This window comes from Halichoerus grypus, chromosome 12, assembly GCF_964656455.1.
Source record: "Halichoerus grypus chromosome 12, mHalGry1.hap1.1, whole genome shotgun sequence".
Lineage (NCBI taxonomy): Eukaryota > Metazoa > Chordata > Mammalia > Carnivora > Phocidae > Halichoerus > Halichoerus grypus.
This window is the reverse complement of record NC_135723.1, coordinates 9,458,775-9,477,127: the sequence shown is the minus strand read 5'-3', so window position 1 is coordinate 9,477,127 and position 18,353 is coordinate 9,458,775. Positions and strand designations below refer to the sequence as shown.

Here is an 18,353-nt window from a genome sequence, read left to right as displayed (position 1 = left end):
CCTCAGTAAAACCAATCCTGCCAGCACTCTGATCTGAGGCTGACTTCCAGCCTCCAGAATTGTTAGAAAATAAATTTCTGTTGTTTAAACCACAAAGTCTGTGATAACTTTGTTATAGCAGCCCTAGTGAACCAATGCAAATAGTGCTGCTGTTGGAACAACAAACCTAAAAATTTGGAAGTGGCTTTGGAACTGAATAATGGATAAAGGCTGGAGGAGTTTTGAGGTGTATGTTAGATAAGCCCTGGATTGCCTTGAAAAGATTGTTGGTAGAAATATGGACATTGAAGTTCCTTCTAGGGAGGCTTCATATGGAAAGGAAGAACATGTTATTAGACACTGGAGGAAAGATGATCCTTATCATAAAGTGTGGCAGAGAACTTGGCTGAATGTGTTCTAGTGTTTTGTGGAAAGGAGAAATCATGAATGACAAACTTAGATATATAGTTACATGCTCATAGCCAGATAGCTCTATTGTCCCATCCTGAAGAATTCCAGAAGTCCAACAGCCTTCTTTTATTTTATCTCATTTCTGTCCCTTTAGTTCAATATGGCAATGTTTCTGCTGGTTTAACCCCATTTCTATCCCAGGCTACTGCTGAGATGGCTAATTAAATCCATGAGTCACACCTGTAGTTTCTTTATGGAGTGATTGACCACTGTTGGGGATCTCTCTAGAACACACTCTCTCATTGTTTGCAATACGGATAACTATCTGGCTGTGAACATGCATTATCCTTCAAGAAAATGGATGGATGACTCTGATGCTGGAAATATTTCTCCTCTTCAGTTCCAGAGGGTGGGGCCACCACCTAGGTTTCAGTGGGCCGGATTGCCACTACCCAAGGCCTTAGTTGAGGAGTTGCAACCCAGGGCTGAGGAGGCAATTCTGCCCCCCAGAAATGGACCCAAATTAGGACAGGACTACCCAGAGGACAGAACATTGAGCTAAAGAGAATTATTCTCAAGCCTTAAAATATAAAGAATTTGCCCTGCTAGGATTTGAACTTGCTTAGAACCTGTCACCCATCTCTCCTATTTCTCCCTTTTGGAATGGGACTATCTATCCTATGCCTGTCCCACCATTGTATTTTGGGAACAGATAAGGTGTCTGGTTTCTCAAGTCTACAGCTAGAAAGAAATTTTACCTGACGATGAATCACATTTTCACTCTTAACCCACACCCGGGTTAGATGATGTTTAGATGAGATTTGAGACTTAACGTTTATCCTGGAATGGGTTAAGATTTGGGGGGCTGTTGGGATGGAAGTGAATGTATTTTGCATGTGAGAAAGACATGAATTTTGGGGGGCCAATGGGTGGGATATAATGAGCTGAATTTTACCCCCCCCCAATCATATGTTGAAGTTCTCAACACCTATACCGCAGCAGAGTGTGAGATAGGGCCTTTAAAGAGTTGATTCAATTAAATGAGGCCACTAGTGTGGGCCATTAGAATTCAAACTGACTGGTGATCTCATAAGATGAAATTTTTACACAGAGAGGGACACCAGGGCCACATGCACAAAGGTCAATCACATGAAGAGGCAATAATTAAGAAGGCAGCTATCTGCAAACTAAGGAGAGAATCCTCAGAGAAAACCAACCCCGTTGACACCTTGATCTTGAATTTCTAGTCCTCAAAACTATGTGGAAATATATTTCTATTGTTAAAGCCACCCAGTCTGTGGTATTTTGTTAGAGCAACCTGAAAAAATTCTTCCCGTGGGTTACCTGCAAATACCTAGCACAAGGGAGACGAAAAAGTATAATCTTCATTATTCTAAAAAGTATGGATTTATTTTTATGGAAGCAGAGGAGAACTGATATGGTGGGATTATCTCTTGGATTCTCTCACAACCCCTACAGAGATTCTGGATGCTGAGAACTTTTTTTTTTTAAAAAGGTTCATATAATGCTTAAGATTGATGAACACTGAAGTAAAGTAATATCTGTAGTTAGGGGCGAAATTATTGTGTACTTACTTGGCAAGTGCTTTAGGAACCTAAGAATGAGAACTTGCAATTCTTTCAATTGTTTAATTAATGATGGCTGAGTGCCAAATGTGTCAGGTAGGCTAGGCCTAAAACAAACTGGATAAGGTAAGACTTGAACGGTGCCTGAAGAGTCAAGAATTGGGATGTATGGTGTGAATTTGGTAGGAAGATATTCCAAATTTCCCTTCATAGTTAGGATTTATTTAGGCCGAACTTTATATTACAGACCAAGGGTCACAAACTGAACATAGCCCGGAGTAATTGTAAATATGATTTATATAGCCAGTTCAATGTTCTAAAAGTAATTGAATGAACCTTTTTGTTAGACACCTACTTTTTAATTTGGCCATAGTCCTCAACTCTCCCTATTGTTTTATACTAAGCTTCTTCCTGCTTAGACATTGACTAATGCCTCAATCATGCAGTCATTTGCATTGGCTCTTTCTAGTGTGTACTATATAACATGAGAACAAAATGTACAAGGCTAAGGGTTGTCTGAATTTTCTCAGAGCTATTCTCTACCATTTGTCTCTTCTCTAAGGCATTAAGAGATAGACAGTGTCTTGAAGTTATATGATCTTAATCAGGAGAGTTTGCTTCAGCAGAAAATCAGTGGCCCTCAACATAGTGACTTTATGGTTATTTGGGGGAGACAGGAGGAAAATAGCATTAAGGAACTGACAGGACAGAGCAGATATAAATCAGGAACTATCAAATCAAGGCAAGCAGCCAAAGATCACTTGGCTGAATGTGCACAGCTCACCCAGCAACCCTTTGTGCAGACCTGGGCTTTGAAACGTGGTCAAGGGGATTTCTAGAGGACAATGGAATAAGCAAGGCTATGCTTAGGCTTAAGCTTAGGTTATGCTTAGCACAACTTTTAGTGGATTATTTTTTTTTTTTTAAAGATTTTATTTATTTATTTGACAGAGAGAGACACAGCGAGAGCAGGAACACAAGCAGGGGGAGTGGGAGAGGGAGAAGCAGGCTTCCCGTGGAGCAGGGAGCCCGATGTGGGACTCGATCCCAGGACCCTGGGGTCATGACCTGAGCCGAAGGCAGACGCTTAACGACTGAGCCACCCAGGCGCCCTTTAGTGGATTATTGAGGTGGATTTTATTTGCTAAATTGTTTCAAAGGTTCTGACAATTAAAACTTCCCCAACACTTTAAACTTTGACTCAGAATAATAATGTAGGCATTTCACTAAGATTGCAAAATTTAGCAAAAAGACATCTCCAGGAGGGGATTTAGCAGGACTTTAAAACTCACATTTATAGCACATACTTGATACTCCTAACCACCTTTCTTCCCGTAACTTCTCTAACATATTCTTCCTTCCTTAAATATTTATTTAATGCTTACTGTTGTCTTTGACATTGTACCAATTTTTAGGGACACAAAAATGAATCTGACACATGTATGTACTCCAAGTACACAGCTTAGTTTTGAGGCAGGCAATGAGGGAAGTAAAGTTTACAAAAAGATGTGTCAATTTTGTGTTAGATCAAATCTATGAAAGAGTGAGAGGCATCCACTAAACCCTTAGGTCTTTGTCTTTTGAAACATCTTAGAAGACCTCATCTGACTAAATCAGTCTAGACTCTGCTGCAGCTCACTGGGAGCAAGAGGTTGCTCTCATAACTCGTCAATAAAATTTAGGCAGGAAGCACTACTAATGGAGCAGGGATATGACCTGTCCTTTCTTTTTTCTTTTTTTTAGTGAGTAAAGCAATAGAAGTTTATTAAGTGAAGATACAGAAAAAACTCTCAAGAGTGAGAGGGGTCCCAACAGGGTTACCCGCCCTCCCCCCCTTTTTAGGGATATGACCTGTTCTTGCCTGGTACTCGGAGGTACCAGCTCGTCTGGTCATTGTAAAGCATGTGTCAGGCCTTTGGTGCCAAACGTGAATCCAAGGACATTTACTCATGAAGCAAAACCAGAGTCCTAATGTACCTTACTTCTAGTTATTACTCGAGTAGCTTTTAAGAAAAGCTGTTAGTAGTAAACAAATCAAGTGAAAAGTATGGCTTTAATTCTCCCTTTTGGTTCATTGGATCAAGATAATTTAAGATCATCCTCAAACAATGAAACAAAGTAAGAATCTAAGATGCTTGTTTTTCTTATTAAAAGGGCTTCTCTGCAGTTCTACGGTTACTGAGGATTTAATGAGTGGTTTGAAACACTGCTCTTAAAGGAACTTTTCCTTTAGTGTAAAAAGGATGTATAGGCTTTGGAGCCAGATCAAGTTCAGGCCTAGTGTCACCTTATGCTAGTTGACAGGTTTGGGAAGGTTACTTTTTGTCTCTGAATGGGAGTAACTAATCTGTGAAAAAGGCATAATGCTATCCACTTTCCACACCTGTTAAAAAATTAAATTCTATATTGTATTCAAAAGGTAGGTATAGCATAATATATGTCCAATTACTGCAATTTCCTCCCTTGCCCTTAGTATTTAACAAATGATGTTGCTTTAATTTAAAGGAAATGCAAATCAAAACTGCGATGAGATATCAGCTCACACCTGTCAGAATGGCTACAATAAACAACACAAGAAACAACAAGTGTTGGTGAGGATGTAAAGAAATAGGTGGGAATGCAAATTGGTGCAGCCACTGTAGAAAACAGTATGGAGGTTCCTCAAAAAAATTAAAATTAGAACTACCCCAAATCCAGGAATTCACCACTGAGTATTTACCCCCAAAATACAAAAACACTAACTCAAAGGGGTACATGCATCCCTATGTTTACTGCAGCATTATTTTTTTGTTTGTTTTTTAAAGATTTTATTTATTTATTTGACAGAGAGGGAGAGAAAGAGAGAGAGGGAACACAAGCAGGGGGAGCGGCAGGCAGAGGGAGAGGGAGAAGTAGGCTCCCCGCTGAGCAGGAGCCGACCTGGGGCTTGATCCCAGGACCCTGGTATAACCTGAGCTGAAGGCAGACACTTAACTGGCTGAGCCACCCAAGTGCCCCTGCAACATTATTTACAATAGCCAAATTATGGAAGCAGCCCAAGTGTCCATTGATGAATGGATAAAGAAGAAGTGGATATATATATATTCCATATATACAATGGAATATTATTCAGCCACAAAAAAGAATGAAATCTTGCCATTTGCAACAACAACATGGATAGAGCTGGATATAATGCTGAGCAAAATATGTCAGAGAAAAACAAATACCATATGATCTCACTCATAAGTGGAATTTAAGAAACAAAACAAATGAGCATAAGAAAAAAAGAGAAGACAAACCAAGAAACAGGCTCTTAACTATAGAAAGCAAACTGATGTTACCAGAGGGGAAGTGGGTGGGGGGGAATGTGTGAAATGGGTAATAAGGATTAAAGAGTAGATTTTTCATGATGAGCACTGAATAATGTGGAGAATTGTTAAGTTACTATATTGTTAAATTACTGTATTGTACACCTGAAACTAATAGAACACTGTATGTTAACTATACTGGAATTAAAATAAACTTTAAAAAATAAAAATAGACACAAAAAATATAAAGAAAAGGCATACCATGTGGAATTGTGATCTGTTCACATCTAGTAGGAAATTCTTTTTTTTTTTTTTTAAAGAACTGTAGGGTCAGTTTTGCAAAGCCAATCTATGGGGTGTCAAAGTTACCACCACTGTTTTGTTTTTAAAAATCTGATTATTAAAATCTATGATTATTGACTAAATCTTTATCTCCAAACCATTCTATTTCTCATCCAGTCTCGTCAATTTTTCATTCACTTGTTCTCTTACATCAGCCATGTCAGGGAAGTAAAACTTTTCCTCTACCTTCTTAGCTTAATTCACTGAGGACCAGCAAATTAAACTGAAGTAGCAGGTTAACATGAGAAAAAAAAGATTTATTCTTATATAACAAAATGCGTAGCTAGCTTACTAAATGGTTAATGTTAGAGGTTTACATACTTAATAGGTGAAAGGGAGTTGGGGAAAGAACTTCTGTGGGAAGAACAAAGAGGTTTCTTTAAAAAAGACAATGGATTTTAGGAGAATAAATGGGAGATAAGAAGGTTTTTGTTTTTGTTTTTTTCATCTGGTTTACAAATTTGTGCTGTTAACGGATTCACCAGAAAACTTTTTAGCATCCTTGTCAATTTTCTAATACACACTCATCATCATAATCATTGTCATCATCATCATCCCTCCTCACACACACATTTTGGAGGGTATTTAAGATAAACCTCTCCAATCTTGTCTAGATAGACATACCTCATTTTTATTATTAAGCTGTTGGCTGAGCTTATAATTTTGTGTACATGAATGGGTCACAACTTTCTTGTAATTCACCTAGAACAGGACTCCTAAATCTGACCCCTGTTAACTTTTCAGTCAGTATCCTATAGATGTGTTGTACTGAACAACTCCCTAAAGATTTGTTGTCATCTTTTTTTTTATTAAAACAGCTATACCCATCATCAGGGTCAAGCTATAGCCAGAATCCAAGTACTTCTCTCCGCTTCCATTCCTATTATAAGTCATCACACCCCTTGCCTGGACTATTGTGTCAGTTTCCTCACTGTTCTTCTAGTCTCTGCCCTTCCCTTAGTCTTTCTCCACTGTGCTGCAGTCTGTTTTCAACACGGAAAAGGGGGTGATCCTTTTAAAGCACAGGCCAGATCATGTTACTTTCCAACTCAAAATCCTCAAACATCACATTTCTTTCAGAACTAAACCTCAAATCCTTATAATGGACTACCAATCTGGGTCCCATTTTGTCTTTGAATTCAAGTTCTACCACATCTAGAGGACCACAGGGCCTCGTCCCACCGATTCCGTCTGAAAGCTCCCCAGGCCCCAGCTGCTCCTGCCTTAGGGCCTTTGATTAATAGTCATATTCAGTTCTCTTCCCTCTCTTTAGGTCTCTGCTCCTGGCAATTCGCCATGGAGGCCTGGCCTGACACTCCTCTTTTCAGTGATACTTGCCATACCTCCTAAATGTTTCATGTCATTTATTTTTCTTCGTGGAACTTATAATTTGACATACACACATTTATTTATTTATTTCTAATTATCCCTTGCCCCTCACTGGATTAAAGTCTACACTTCAATCTAGAGGGCAGCTTTTATGTCTATTTTTTTTTTTTATTGCTATTATTCCCAATGTCCACAAGAGTGCCTGGCTGAAAGAAGGTGTAGATAAACATTTGTGGAATAAATGAAATACATGTCCATCATTCACGCACAGTCCATGTGAGGAGAGTTGAGATTTGCAAGGGGACTACAGGTCAGGCCTAGTCCCTCCTGTATTTGCTTCCTTTCACAACACAAAAGCCCAGGTTCTTGGGTCTTCCCTCATCAGAGGCAGGTGAGCAGGCCTGGGGCATGTCTAGTCCTGCCCCAAACAACAGATCAGAGAATTTCTTCTCCAACCCCAAGTCATATCCTACCTGAGAGTTGTTGTAGTAGAGTTTTCTTCCTCCTGATACTTTTTCAGAGCCTTTGTGTGCCCTTATGATTTGTATTCAGGGAGACAGCCTGGCAGGCCAGCCCTCACCTTGTTACCCACTCATGCCAAGCAGCCACTCATCATCTAGGACCAGGCAGAGGGCACACAAAAGAGATATCAGACTGAGAAGCAAGCATCACAAAGTTTTAGCTCTGTATTTTGAAGGAAATTTATATAAATTATAAGAAGTTAAACTCAGCAAAACAACCTTCTTAGTGGAGATACAGAACCAGGAGAGAGGCATCAGCATAATGTTCAAAATGGAATAGAAATGTAATTCACATGCATATCAATACATGCCAGTACATAGTATACACATGTCAGGGTTCTCTTAGTGAAGGAACTGGTCGGATATGAAGCTGCTTCAAAGGAGAAGGCAGGCAACTGGTGTGTATGCAGCCGAAGAAGCAAAGGGGAGGAACGGACAGCTCTTGGGATGAGATTCCTAAATTAGACACAAAATTGGCTAAGGTTCTGACCCTAGCAGAGGTCATTTGTATTTTTATAGGACTTACATTGCCATTGGAGAAAAAATTTTTTGCACCTCTGCCCTATAACAAGGCTTGCAGCTTAGTTTTCTCTAAGTTAGCTTCTGCACTTAAAAGAGTAGTAAAATGCCCTAATAGTAAAGAGTAAGTCAAAGTTAGGAGAGTCCAGAGACCCTTGATGGGCTTGTCTGATGGTGCCCTTACCATGACACTGAAGCCCACAGTCATCCTGCCTGATTTTCTTGCAAGTTCTGGTTCTAACAGGTACAGTCCAGTGGTGCATATTTTATTTTATTATTTTATTATTTTATTTTAATTAATCAATTAATTTCAAGAGAAAGTATTTTAGTATTTAATGTCTTAGTATTAATCAACAGCTACTGATTCAAGAGTTAAAATGTTCCATCAAATGTACGCACTTGAATTATTAAAATTTAGAATTATAATGAAATCCTAAATATGTTGCCATTATGTAATTAGATAAATTACAACAACATCAACAGTCACTAGTAGTGTGCCAAAATCATGGCATCAGTTTATAAATATATCAAGATTTCTTTTAGTTTTATTATCCTCTCAATGTTCATTTACTTGTCATTTTCATCAGAGATCATTCTTACTGATTTTGTATGCTACTGAATACAACTTTCCCTAATTATTTCTGTTTTACTAAAATGAAAATTAAAAAATTTTTTTGGAAACAAAATTAAGTCAAATTAATTCAAGAGCTGCTGAAATTTCACCTGAAATTTTAAACAGCTCCAAAGCCGCAAAAGGAGACGATAAACACAGTAGCTTTAATATAGATATCATGCAATAAAAATGGAAAGATCTATTTTGGGAAAGTTAACAGAAATAGAAAAATCGATTAAAATTATGTTCACTGCAAGTCTTATCATTAGTATTTTTATTTAGTACAATATATGCTAGAATATAATAACAATATGCCCTTTCTTATCATGGGGAGTCCTTTATACAACTAAAATCCATGGCCAACATTTTATATGACAAAAGAAAAATAAACTAAACCTGTAAATTCTCAGAAAAGGAGCAAGGATATAGGAAAATAATGTATTTTATATAAATTACAAAAGACAGTTACAGTGAAAAATCCATTACCTTCCTCTGACTCAATTTTACAAAATAAAGTCAACATGTATTCTGTAAACTGCTAAGAGCGCAGGAACACTGTGGCCCTTTCAAAAGATAGTGGTCAAAGACAAACTGTTATCTTGATGCCATATATTGTTCTTAGTTCTTAACTGGAATTGAGCTTCCTTTCATAGTCTTCTCTAAGTGGTGGTAGTTTGGCAAGATTTTCATGAGGAAATCCAACAGTAGTGTCTGGGGCTGTGGTCGCCCAGTCTGTACCTGATGAAGGCAGTCTGCATCATAGATCACTGTGTTCTCAGGGATGACTTCAAACGTATTCAGGTTGCAGCAAGCCCCACTTGTCAATATTACATTTCTGCCCCCATATGCTTTTGATTCGATAACATTATTATCTCCCATTTTCATGGCTTGGGAATAACAGCCAGCCAATGATCATAGGTTTCTGTTCTGGATCTTCAGCCTCAGGGGTGATATTATCAGGGTGAGCATTTATGATAAGCACCTGTTTTTCTATGAGGTTACCTTGAGCAATCACGATCGGCCCAGCTTCTGCAATAATTCGTGCTTTAGAGTGGATCACCGTCCTAGGTCCTACAGTTACATCACCCCGGATTTCACTTTCTGCACACGCAACTGCTCTAGGAGCAGTCTTCACACTCTTTTGAGCCTTCTCCGCCCTGGTTTGGACCATGAGTGGTGCGTATTTTAAAATCATCAGATGAGGACATGTGATGAAGGCTAGAAAGTGTCTGGGATTAGCGTTAGGTGATACGTATTTCCACGACTCCCTCCTCTACCTCCAGTCATCGTTTATGTCCTTTATGCTCCTTTATTACCCTTGACCCCTTGGTCTCCCCACTCAGCACCCTGGATGTGTCATAGTCACGTAAGTGACTATCCCTTTAAACTTCCGGCATTAAGTTTTCAAGAAGCCCACCTCTACATACTGGCCCTCCGGCTCAGGGTCTGGTACATCTTACAAGTTCAATAAATGCTTGTTGAATAACTGCACTGATGAGTTGAGATCTGAGCCACGTTGTGAAAAATAAATATGGTGGGTGCTAGGTAGTGGAGGTGGAAAGGTGATTCAGCAGAGTTGAAGGACATCACAGACTCAGCAGTGGGAGGGTGGACTTGAACGTGGGACCTATTGCGGTGGAGTCCAGGCAGGACCAGGGGAAAAGAATGCAGACATGAAAAGCACCGACATCTTAGTGAGAAGGGAGGTGTAAGGAGCCTTCTATTCACAGTCCGTCTCCCTCTCCCTTTGGCGGTCCTTTCTGTCACACGCGGGTAGGGGGCACGGCTGCCGGCGCCCGCGGTTTGTAGGAATAGGAGGGAGAGTGAAGAGCACAGAAGCACAGGATGCAAGACGGAGCGACAGGTTGATCTACAGCCACCTCCCTCCGAAACAAGCTTCACCACGCGAAGACTTTGCTCCTTTTCCAAAACCTTCCTGGGTCTATTCGAGGGTGACAGGACGGTCTCCATCGAGGGAGAAGAAGACACCCGATAGCTCCTCTCCCGCTCGCCGGGCCCTGCAACCCCTATCCCCGCTCCCCGCGGGCGCCCCGAGGCGTTGCGGACCCGGGCGCCCAGCGGCAGTGTACCCGCCCGGGCGGGGATCCCGGTGCCCGCGGGCGCGAGCCCAAGCGGGCGTGCCGGGAGCGCGCGCGAGTCGGGGGCGGAGCGCGGGGCGGAGCGCAGCGAGGGCAGCGCGGCGCGTCTAAGGTTCGCCACCGCCGGCCGCCCCGCGCCCCCAAATCCGGCTGGCGCGGGGTCCGAACCCCCGCCCTGTCGCCCGCGCCACTGGGGACGTGCTGCTGACCCGCGCCCGCGACTCGATAGCAGGGCACACCCGGAGACGACCCGGAGCCATGAGCCGCCTGCCCCGGAGGGTGGCGGCGCTGCTGCTCGGGCTGCTCGTGGAGGTAGGGGCCGAGGCCCGGGCCGCGCTTCCCCCGGCGCCTCTCAGATGCGCTAGCGGAGCGCGAACAATGCCGGGGGCTGAGCGGGGTGCAGGGCCGAGACGCCCCCGAAAGACCATCTGGGAGGACCCGAAAGGTCGAGCGGCGGAGAGCCCCAGCCTCGCGGACCTCAGTCCGGGTGCTGACTGTGTGGGGATCCTGGTGACAAGGTCCCATCCGGCCTCCCCCCTGTTCCCCTCTGCCCTCCCCTCCCATCCCCACCCGACACCGCCTCCCCTTCCCCACCCCCCTTCTCCCGCGCTCCGGGGTTGCTTATTTCTCTCGCTTCTCGCGGCGGGCTCTGGGAGACCGAGGAGTGACCTTTATGCGTTGTACCCCAAGTTCCCTCAAGGAGGACGGGAGTGGGGAGGGGGTCGTGCGCGCGGGGGGGGGGAGGGGGGCGGTGGTCCCGGGAGCGGCGCAGGCGCAGAATCCAGGCCGCGTGCGGTTTGAGGTTGGAGTGGGGTGGCCGCTGGAGGGTGGAGGTGCGAACGCGCGGACTCGTAGTTGTGGGAAATGTCACGGAATGCCAGGGAAGTAGCAGCAGTGAGCGGGAGGAAGCAGTCCTGCGTGTGAAAATGAAGCGCACGGTCTTCGGTTTCGAGAGAAAAATTCCACGGAGAGTTTGGGTGGCGGGCGTGATTTGCTGGAGCCTAGAGAGGGGACTTGTTGAAGCGATTGAGAGTGGAAGCGCCGGCTTGGACGCAACGCTCCTGCCCTCCCTCCAGCCCACCCCGCCCTGCCCGGGGCTGGAAAGTTGCGCCCCCTGATGTGGGGGGGGGAGTTCCCCCTTTTTGCTAAAGCGGGTCCTTTAAAATGTGAGCTAGTAGGATTTTGGGGTGTGGAGTCTGAATTAGGGTTTGTCCGATTCCCTGCTCATCTTCATTATTTTGAAGGAAATTTGCATTAAATTCATGAAATCGGAGTAAATGGGTGATGAATACTTACACTCCTTTCTGTCTTCTATTTGAGAGGGCCGTAAAACTCTTTAATAGTTGAGTATCTGTGCTGGAAATGACTTGGTTTTCTTAGTTGATTAAAAAATAATTATTAGGAAATGTTGGATGGGAACGTCTTCTTAGCACTCGAAAATAAGGTTGATGGAAAAGCTTCTTGCGCCAGGCCGACTTTTTGTTTTTCTTTTCTTTTTTTTAAGATTATTTCTTTGGAGGAGAGAGAGAGAGAGAGAGAGAGAGGCGCAAGCGCACGAGCGGGGGAAGGGGCAAAGGGAGAGGGAGAAGCAGACTTCCCTTTGAGCAGGGAGCCCGATGGGGGGCTGGATGCCAGGAGCCTGGGATCATGAACTGAGCTGAATGAAGGCTGATGGTTAACCGACTGAGCCACCCAGGCGCCCCTGTTTTTGCTCTTAATATCCCTCTGCCTTCTTATTTAATATTTTTGTGTGGTGCCTCCTCACTTGCATTCTTTGCATTTGTTCAGAATTTGAAGACCTTAGGAATCGCATCTCCTCTGTGACTCACTAGACAGAACGACGGTGAAGTGAGTCTGAGAGGACTGTTTAGCTAAAAACCAATGCATCCGTACTTAGGCATGCAATGCCCGCCTCCGAGCCACCTTTTAAAATCAGCTCTTGATAAAATTACCTAGCATTCCATTGTCCTGCCTCTCCCAGGTCTTTAGTGTGTGTGGTGCTGTGCCCTGTTAGGTAGCTGAGACCGCTTCAGGGACCCAGTTCTTCCCAAAGAAGCTGTTGCATAGGAATTTATCTTCTTAATAGAGTGTTCAAATCATGTCTGAAAGGTTGAAACGATCTCAAAGGCAAAACTGTGACAACAGTGAAAAGGAAATGACTAAGCTGATGTTTTCCCGAAGTCAGGTATCTAGATGATTGGTAATTTGTGTTTTCAATAGGATGGTGTGGTGTAGCCCACTTTTATAAGATGATTATCCTAAGCACCTATTTCGTCTCTGGTGGAGAGGTGTCTCTCTGAAGAATTAAGGAGATTTTTTTTTTTTTTTTTTTATTCAACACATGGAATTTTATACATGAGATAGATACTGAGATGTTTTCATCTTAAATTGGTTGCTCTGAATTTCATCTAAAATTGGTTGTTGTCAGAGCACCTTTGACGCTCTTGAAGTCCTGAATCACATACATTAAGTGTGAATCACAGTTGCCAAATATGTGAGGAGGCAGAGTTCTCTTCACGTGAAGCACAGAAAAGTACTGACGGAGATATTTGGTGACCTCTGACCGCCAACTGCAACCCAGGAGAGTTGCCTCTGTTTCTTTGTTCTGCTTGAACTGGTTTAATTGTGGTTGTAGTGTAGTTGATTATATACTGTCTGGGAAAAGGGCACCCTCCTAGCAGCGGTTACTCCATTCCAAGCCCGCAGCACTCTGTTCCCAGCCAGCACCACCCAGGATCGGGCAGGGAGGTTTTATTTATGTCAGCAAGAAGTCCTTGAGTAGGGAGGGGAACTAGAAGCTCACCATCCCTTTATAGAAATTCACTTACCTATTAGACATAAAGACTACATATTTGTTTTTTACTTATCAAACATTTATAGAGTGCTTACCCTGTTTTGGGCACTGCTCTAAGCACTTTACAAATATTAACTGATTACGAATATTCCCTTAGCAATTACTTTTATCGCCATTTTGATTTCAAATGGAAGCTGTTAGAAAGAACTTGTCCACGGTCTCACTGCTGTTAAATGCCAGGGACTTGAGCTACAAACCGGGGTAGCTGGGCTCCCCCTCACCCTACTGTTCTCCTGGCTCTCCCACTGCTGGGTCTACAGAGACGTGGAAAGAATTTGCCCAGAGTATGTCCTGAAACCAGTGGTGGACTTGGAGAGGTATGTGTTCCATGAAACAGGTAAACCTGCAAAATATGCTCTAGAACTCAGTCACACTTCCTTAGGGGACCCATATAATTTAGCATCCAAACTACGACACTTAGGAGAATGAAATCGGGAGCTCTTAATAACTGGGCTTGCACAGCAAGCATCCATCAACAGGGCTGTCCTAGGAAACTTGGTTGTGTGCTCACCCTGCAGCCTGGACAGGGCTTTAAGTAGGAACAGGCTGTTGAGAGCACCAACCCTTGCCCAGGGAGGCTTCTTGGGAGCTCATTACTGAAGTGACCTTTCCTTTCTATTAACCGAGAGCTTCCTACGAATTGCATGAGAAGCTGAGGAGGGTCTCTTACTTGATCTTCCCGACTCCCCTGTCACTTTGCCAGAAGCTTAGGTCCCAGGCACCTAGGTCATGAATGTGGTCACAGACTTGGGAACCCCCCCCCCTTAAGCCTTTTTTGGGTAGTAAAATTCTAAAGTTCTGTGCTTCTGCCCTGAGAACAGTGCCTCCAGGAAGACTGAATGTGCTAAGCTGTCTCCTAGTAGCCCTGGTAAGGTAATTCCCAGGGGCCTTCGCTGAGCTGCAACAGCACCTTAGAAACCAGAAGAAAAAAAAAAGTTTCAACTGATTGTGCTTTCGTTGAACCTGGGGAGTAATTACGTCCTAAGGGTATGTGCCTCCCAGGGGCTTTTTATCACAGTACCTCATTTTCCAGATATTGTCATTGCAGGCTCTTTCTGGAGGTCAGGTTGTTGACACTTTTATAATAGGCTTAGTAGTATTTGTTCTACGGGCTCTGAAATGAGCCTAGAAATATGTATAACGTTCCCCAGTGCAAGTGGTGGGTGTTCTCTTGCATCCATTCACTGGGGGGGGCGGGGCACGAATTCTACTGGGTTACTGTATTGGAGGGTCTGGCATCAGTATCTTTCTGTTTCTCCCCTGGAACCCCAAACTGGAAACCTTTAAGTGAGGCTGCTCCGTGTGTTTCAAAGTTGTTCCCACAAAAGAACAACCCTTCTTAGGCTAGGGTTTTTCTAAAGAAAAGGTCTTCTCCTAGAGAGAGAGGTTTGGAAGGTGAACATTGTCTTTTTTTTTTTTTTTTTGACTTAAGGACAGACTTTAATAGAATAACTTCAGTTTTATGGAAAAATCTTCCAATTATCCAATTCATTTCTTTTTTTAAATTTTATTTTATTATGTTATGTTAATCACCATACATGACATCATTAGTTTTTGATGTAGTGTTCCATGATTCATTGTTTGCGTATAACAGCCAGTGCTCCATGCAGAACGTGCCCTCTTTAATACCCATCACCAGGCTAACCCATCCCCCCAACCCCCTCCCCTCTAGGATGGGGTGACTGGGTGATAGACATTGGGGAGGGTATGTGCTATGGTGAACATTGTCTTTTGCAACTAAGGAAAATAAGAGGATTACTGAGTATTTTTCTAAAGTCCTATGTATTTTGGTGCCTGGGAGTCTTGAAATTAGAACCAAGTCATGTTTAAGAGTGTTTTTTGTTTCTTGCCAAATGTTTCTTGTGCCCTGGAGTGCCAGCAATTGTGGCAGCTCTTGGGTGCCAGTTCTCTGAAATAAACCTTTTCAACCCTCCCACTTCGTAGAGCTTTTGGAATCTGAGCAACATGCAATTTGAATGAAAAAGAAGACGATAGGGAGTTTGTTATCTCTAGAGGCTCTGTGGGGGGCTGGGTGCTGATGGATGAGCGTTGGCAGTGATAAATGAGCCCAGGGGCAAGCACGTGCTCTGCAGTAGGGAAAACCTGGCTCCAGGTATGTGAGGAGGGCCAGCTTGGGGCTCTAATTGGCCCTTGACCTCTTTTGTCTTGTGTGCAGCTATAAAGGCCAGCTGGGGGCACGTGACTCTAGAAAGTCATGGATTAGGCTAGTGGTCACTTGATCTAGCCATAGGATGACAAGTACTTTTCCTAGAACTCATGTTTGTCATCTCTTCTTGATGAGGCCTCCCACATGTCACCCTCATTGAGGCCTATCTTGATCACCCTGTATAAAATTTCCAGCCCACTTCCCCTCCCAGCCCCCTTGCTCAGACCAATTCCCTCCCTTCTCTGTATCTATTACCTCTAAAATGTGATGCAATTTACATTATAGGGGCAGAGGTTTGCTCCATTTTGTTACCTGAAATATCCCCAGCTCCTAGAACAGTACCTGCCACAGTATAGGACTCAGTAAATATTTGAATGAGTAAACAGATTAGTGGGTAATGACCATGGGTGAAGGAGCTGAGTAGATCTATAGTAGGAGAGGGGAAGGTCATTGATTGGCTGTGGACTCTGAAGAATGGAGCACCTGTGCTAGGACTTAGCTCTAATCCGTTTGAACACCTGTAGTGATGGAAACTTACTGTCTCTCAAAAACCATGCATCAACTTTTTGGACAATTTCATTTGTTAAAGTTTTCTGTTATATTGAGGAGACATGTTTGCATTGTTTTTACCTGGTTCTAGTTCTGCATTCTTGGGCTTTTCAGAAGAAATAGAATCACAGTGTCAACCCTTCAGTATTTGAATACAGCTATTATAGTCCCCACTGTGTTCTTCTCAAGGTTCATTCTCTTCTTTCTCCAAAGATGTGGTTTTGAATCATCTTACTATCCTCACAGCTGCCCTTTGAAAACTCTGGAACTCCGTCAAGCTCAAGAAATTCTCACTGTCTGAAAATGATTGGTCCTAGAAAAAGTCAAAGTGAATCCACTTAAAACAAGGACCAAAATTTTGTGGTTAATAGTGGGGGGAAAAAACAAAGCCCAAGTTACAAAAATAAGCTAATTTTATCTACGTATTTTTTATAATTATGAATCAATTTTGGGGGTGGGGAGAGATTAATTTTCTGACAAAAATCTATGATGAATAATAGGATAGTCTTCACTTGAGATTGGAAGTTAGAGACATGATCATAGTGAAGTTTTTTTTCTTTTTTTTCTTCAGAATTATGTGCTCTAGTAATCAACCCTTCATCCCCAACTCCCACCTGTAGCTTCTCATGGTCTTTTTTATTCATATCATTCTCCTTTGGTCATTACTAATGACTTAGCTGCCAGATTCTTTTGTCCCTTCCGTAGGCTTTATGACATACTGCATCTTCGTGAGATCTACCAGGGCATTTTGTTGTCCATTTGTGTGGTATTTGTGTTGTACTGTCCTGTGATCCTGTCATCAGAGATGCTGCTGTGCTTAGCTGGGTTGTTGGTGTACTACTTTAGAAGGAATGAGTTCAGTGGTGAGTATATTTTCTCATGAAGCCTTTGGCTTGCCTCCTAGCTCTTCCCCGGTGTGACTTACTTGAACAATAAGGACACTCTGTTCTATAGGTGTGACTGACTGGCTCTGTTACAGCCCTAGTGTGGACCTTGTCTTATGCAGATAAGATGAGCCAAGAGCTTCACATTGAATTTTCAGTGGCACTTCAATCTTTTTAATATGTGCTCCTGGTAACCCACAAATCCTCACAGCAGTTGCAGAGATGTTTATTATAATTTATTATAATTTTAAAAACTGAAATTGAGGACTATATATTTATTCTAATTATATTTCACATTACATTCTTCATCTCATCTTGTGAAACTTGCCGACATCTGTTTGGATGGTGTCTCAGTCCATTTGGGCTGCTATCACAAAATACTAACTACTCGTATAAACAACAGAAATTTATTTCTTATGGCTCCAGAGGCTGAGAAGTCTAAGATCAAGGCTTGGGCTTGGGTGAGCATGGTTGAATCCTAGTGAGGACCCTCTTCCTGATTCATAGTGAAGCACCTTCTGGCTGTGTCCTCACTTGGTGGAAGGGGTAAGGGGTCTCTGTGGGATCTCTTTTATAAGAGCACTAATCCCATTCATGAGGGCCTTGTGAGGTAATCACTTCCCAGAGGCCCCAGCTCCCAATACCATCACATCAGGCAGTAGGGTTTCAACATATGAATTTTGAGGGGGCATGAACATTCAGACCATAACAGATGATTACATGACCATGTGTTGGAGAATCTCATCTCTTTGTGTATTGGCTGGGAGTCTTTGAGTAAATTACTTAAGCTCTCATTGACTCAGTAGATTCACCTGTAGAAAGAGAAACGCCTCAGTGTTGAGGGAGGCCCTGGGAAAATCCCCCACTTGAAACCTAAGTCTTTGTGTAGGCTGGATCAACAGATTGTGAACATTGTCTCTAGGCAGGCCCCAGGCATCTTTATTTTTTAACAGATGCACAGGGTTTCTGATGAGATGATGAGATGACAGTCTTTAGTCAGCCCAGCCAGACTAAACTGTTTGCCGCAGGTCCCTGAAGGCACCACAGGATCTCTGCTTGTTTCCTTTCCCTCTTACTTTTCCATTTGAACTCCCACCATCGCTGAAGAGGATCAGGTGGCCTAGGAAGACTACGCTGTTTGTCCCCTCAAGTATGAGTTAAGTGCCGAACCTGGACAAGCCGCTTCTAGGACCTCCTGGCTCAGGTATTTTAA

At 43.0% G+C, this 18,353-nt stretch overlaps 1 protein-coding gene and 1 pseudogene across 3 annotated transcripts in view; one reads left to right on the top strand and one right to left on the bottom strand.

Moving 5' to 3' along the window:
* Positions 1-8,594: 8,594 nt before the first annotated feature.
* Positions 8,595-10,643, bottom strand: LOC118527858 (dynactin subunit 6 pseudogene; annotated as a pseudogene).
* A 130-nt stretch (positions 10,644-10,773) lies between these two features.
* The window catches only part of VOPP1 (VOPP1 WW domain binding protein), a 108,835-nt gene continuing 101,255 nt past the window's right edge, over positions 10,774-18,353 (top strand). Inside the window, exon 1 of one of the 3 annotated variants that reach the window (XM_078059947.1) lies at positions 10,774-10,998. In XM_078059947.1, the coding sequence (XP_077916073.1) occupies positions 10,945-10,998 (54 nt within the window). In that variant the 5' untranslated portion in view covers positions 10,774-10,944. The remainder of the gene's footprint in view (positions 10,999-18,353) is intronic. The other 2 variants (XM_078059948.1, XM_078059946.1) reach the window with 2 other exon arrangements.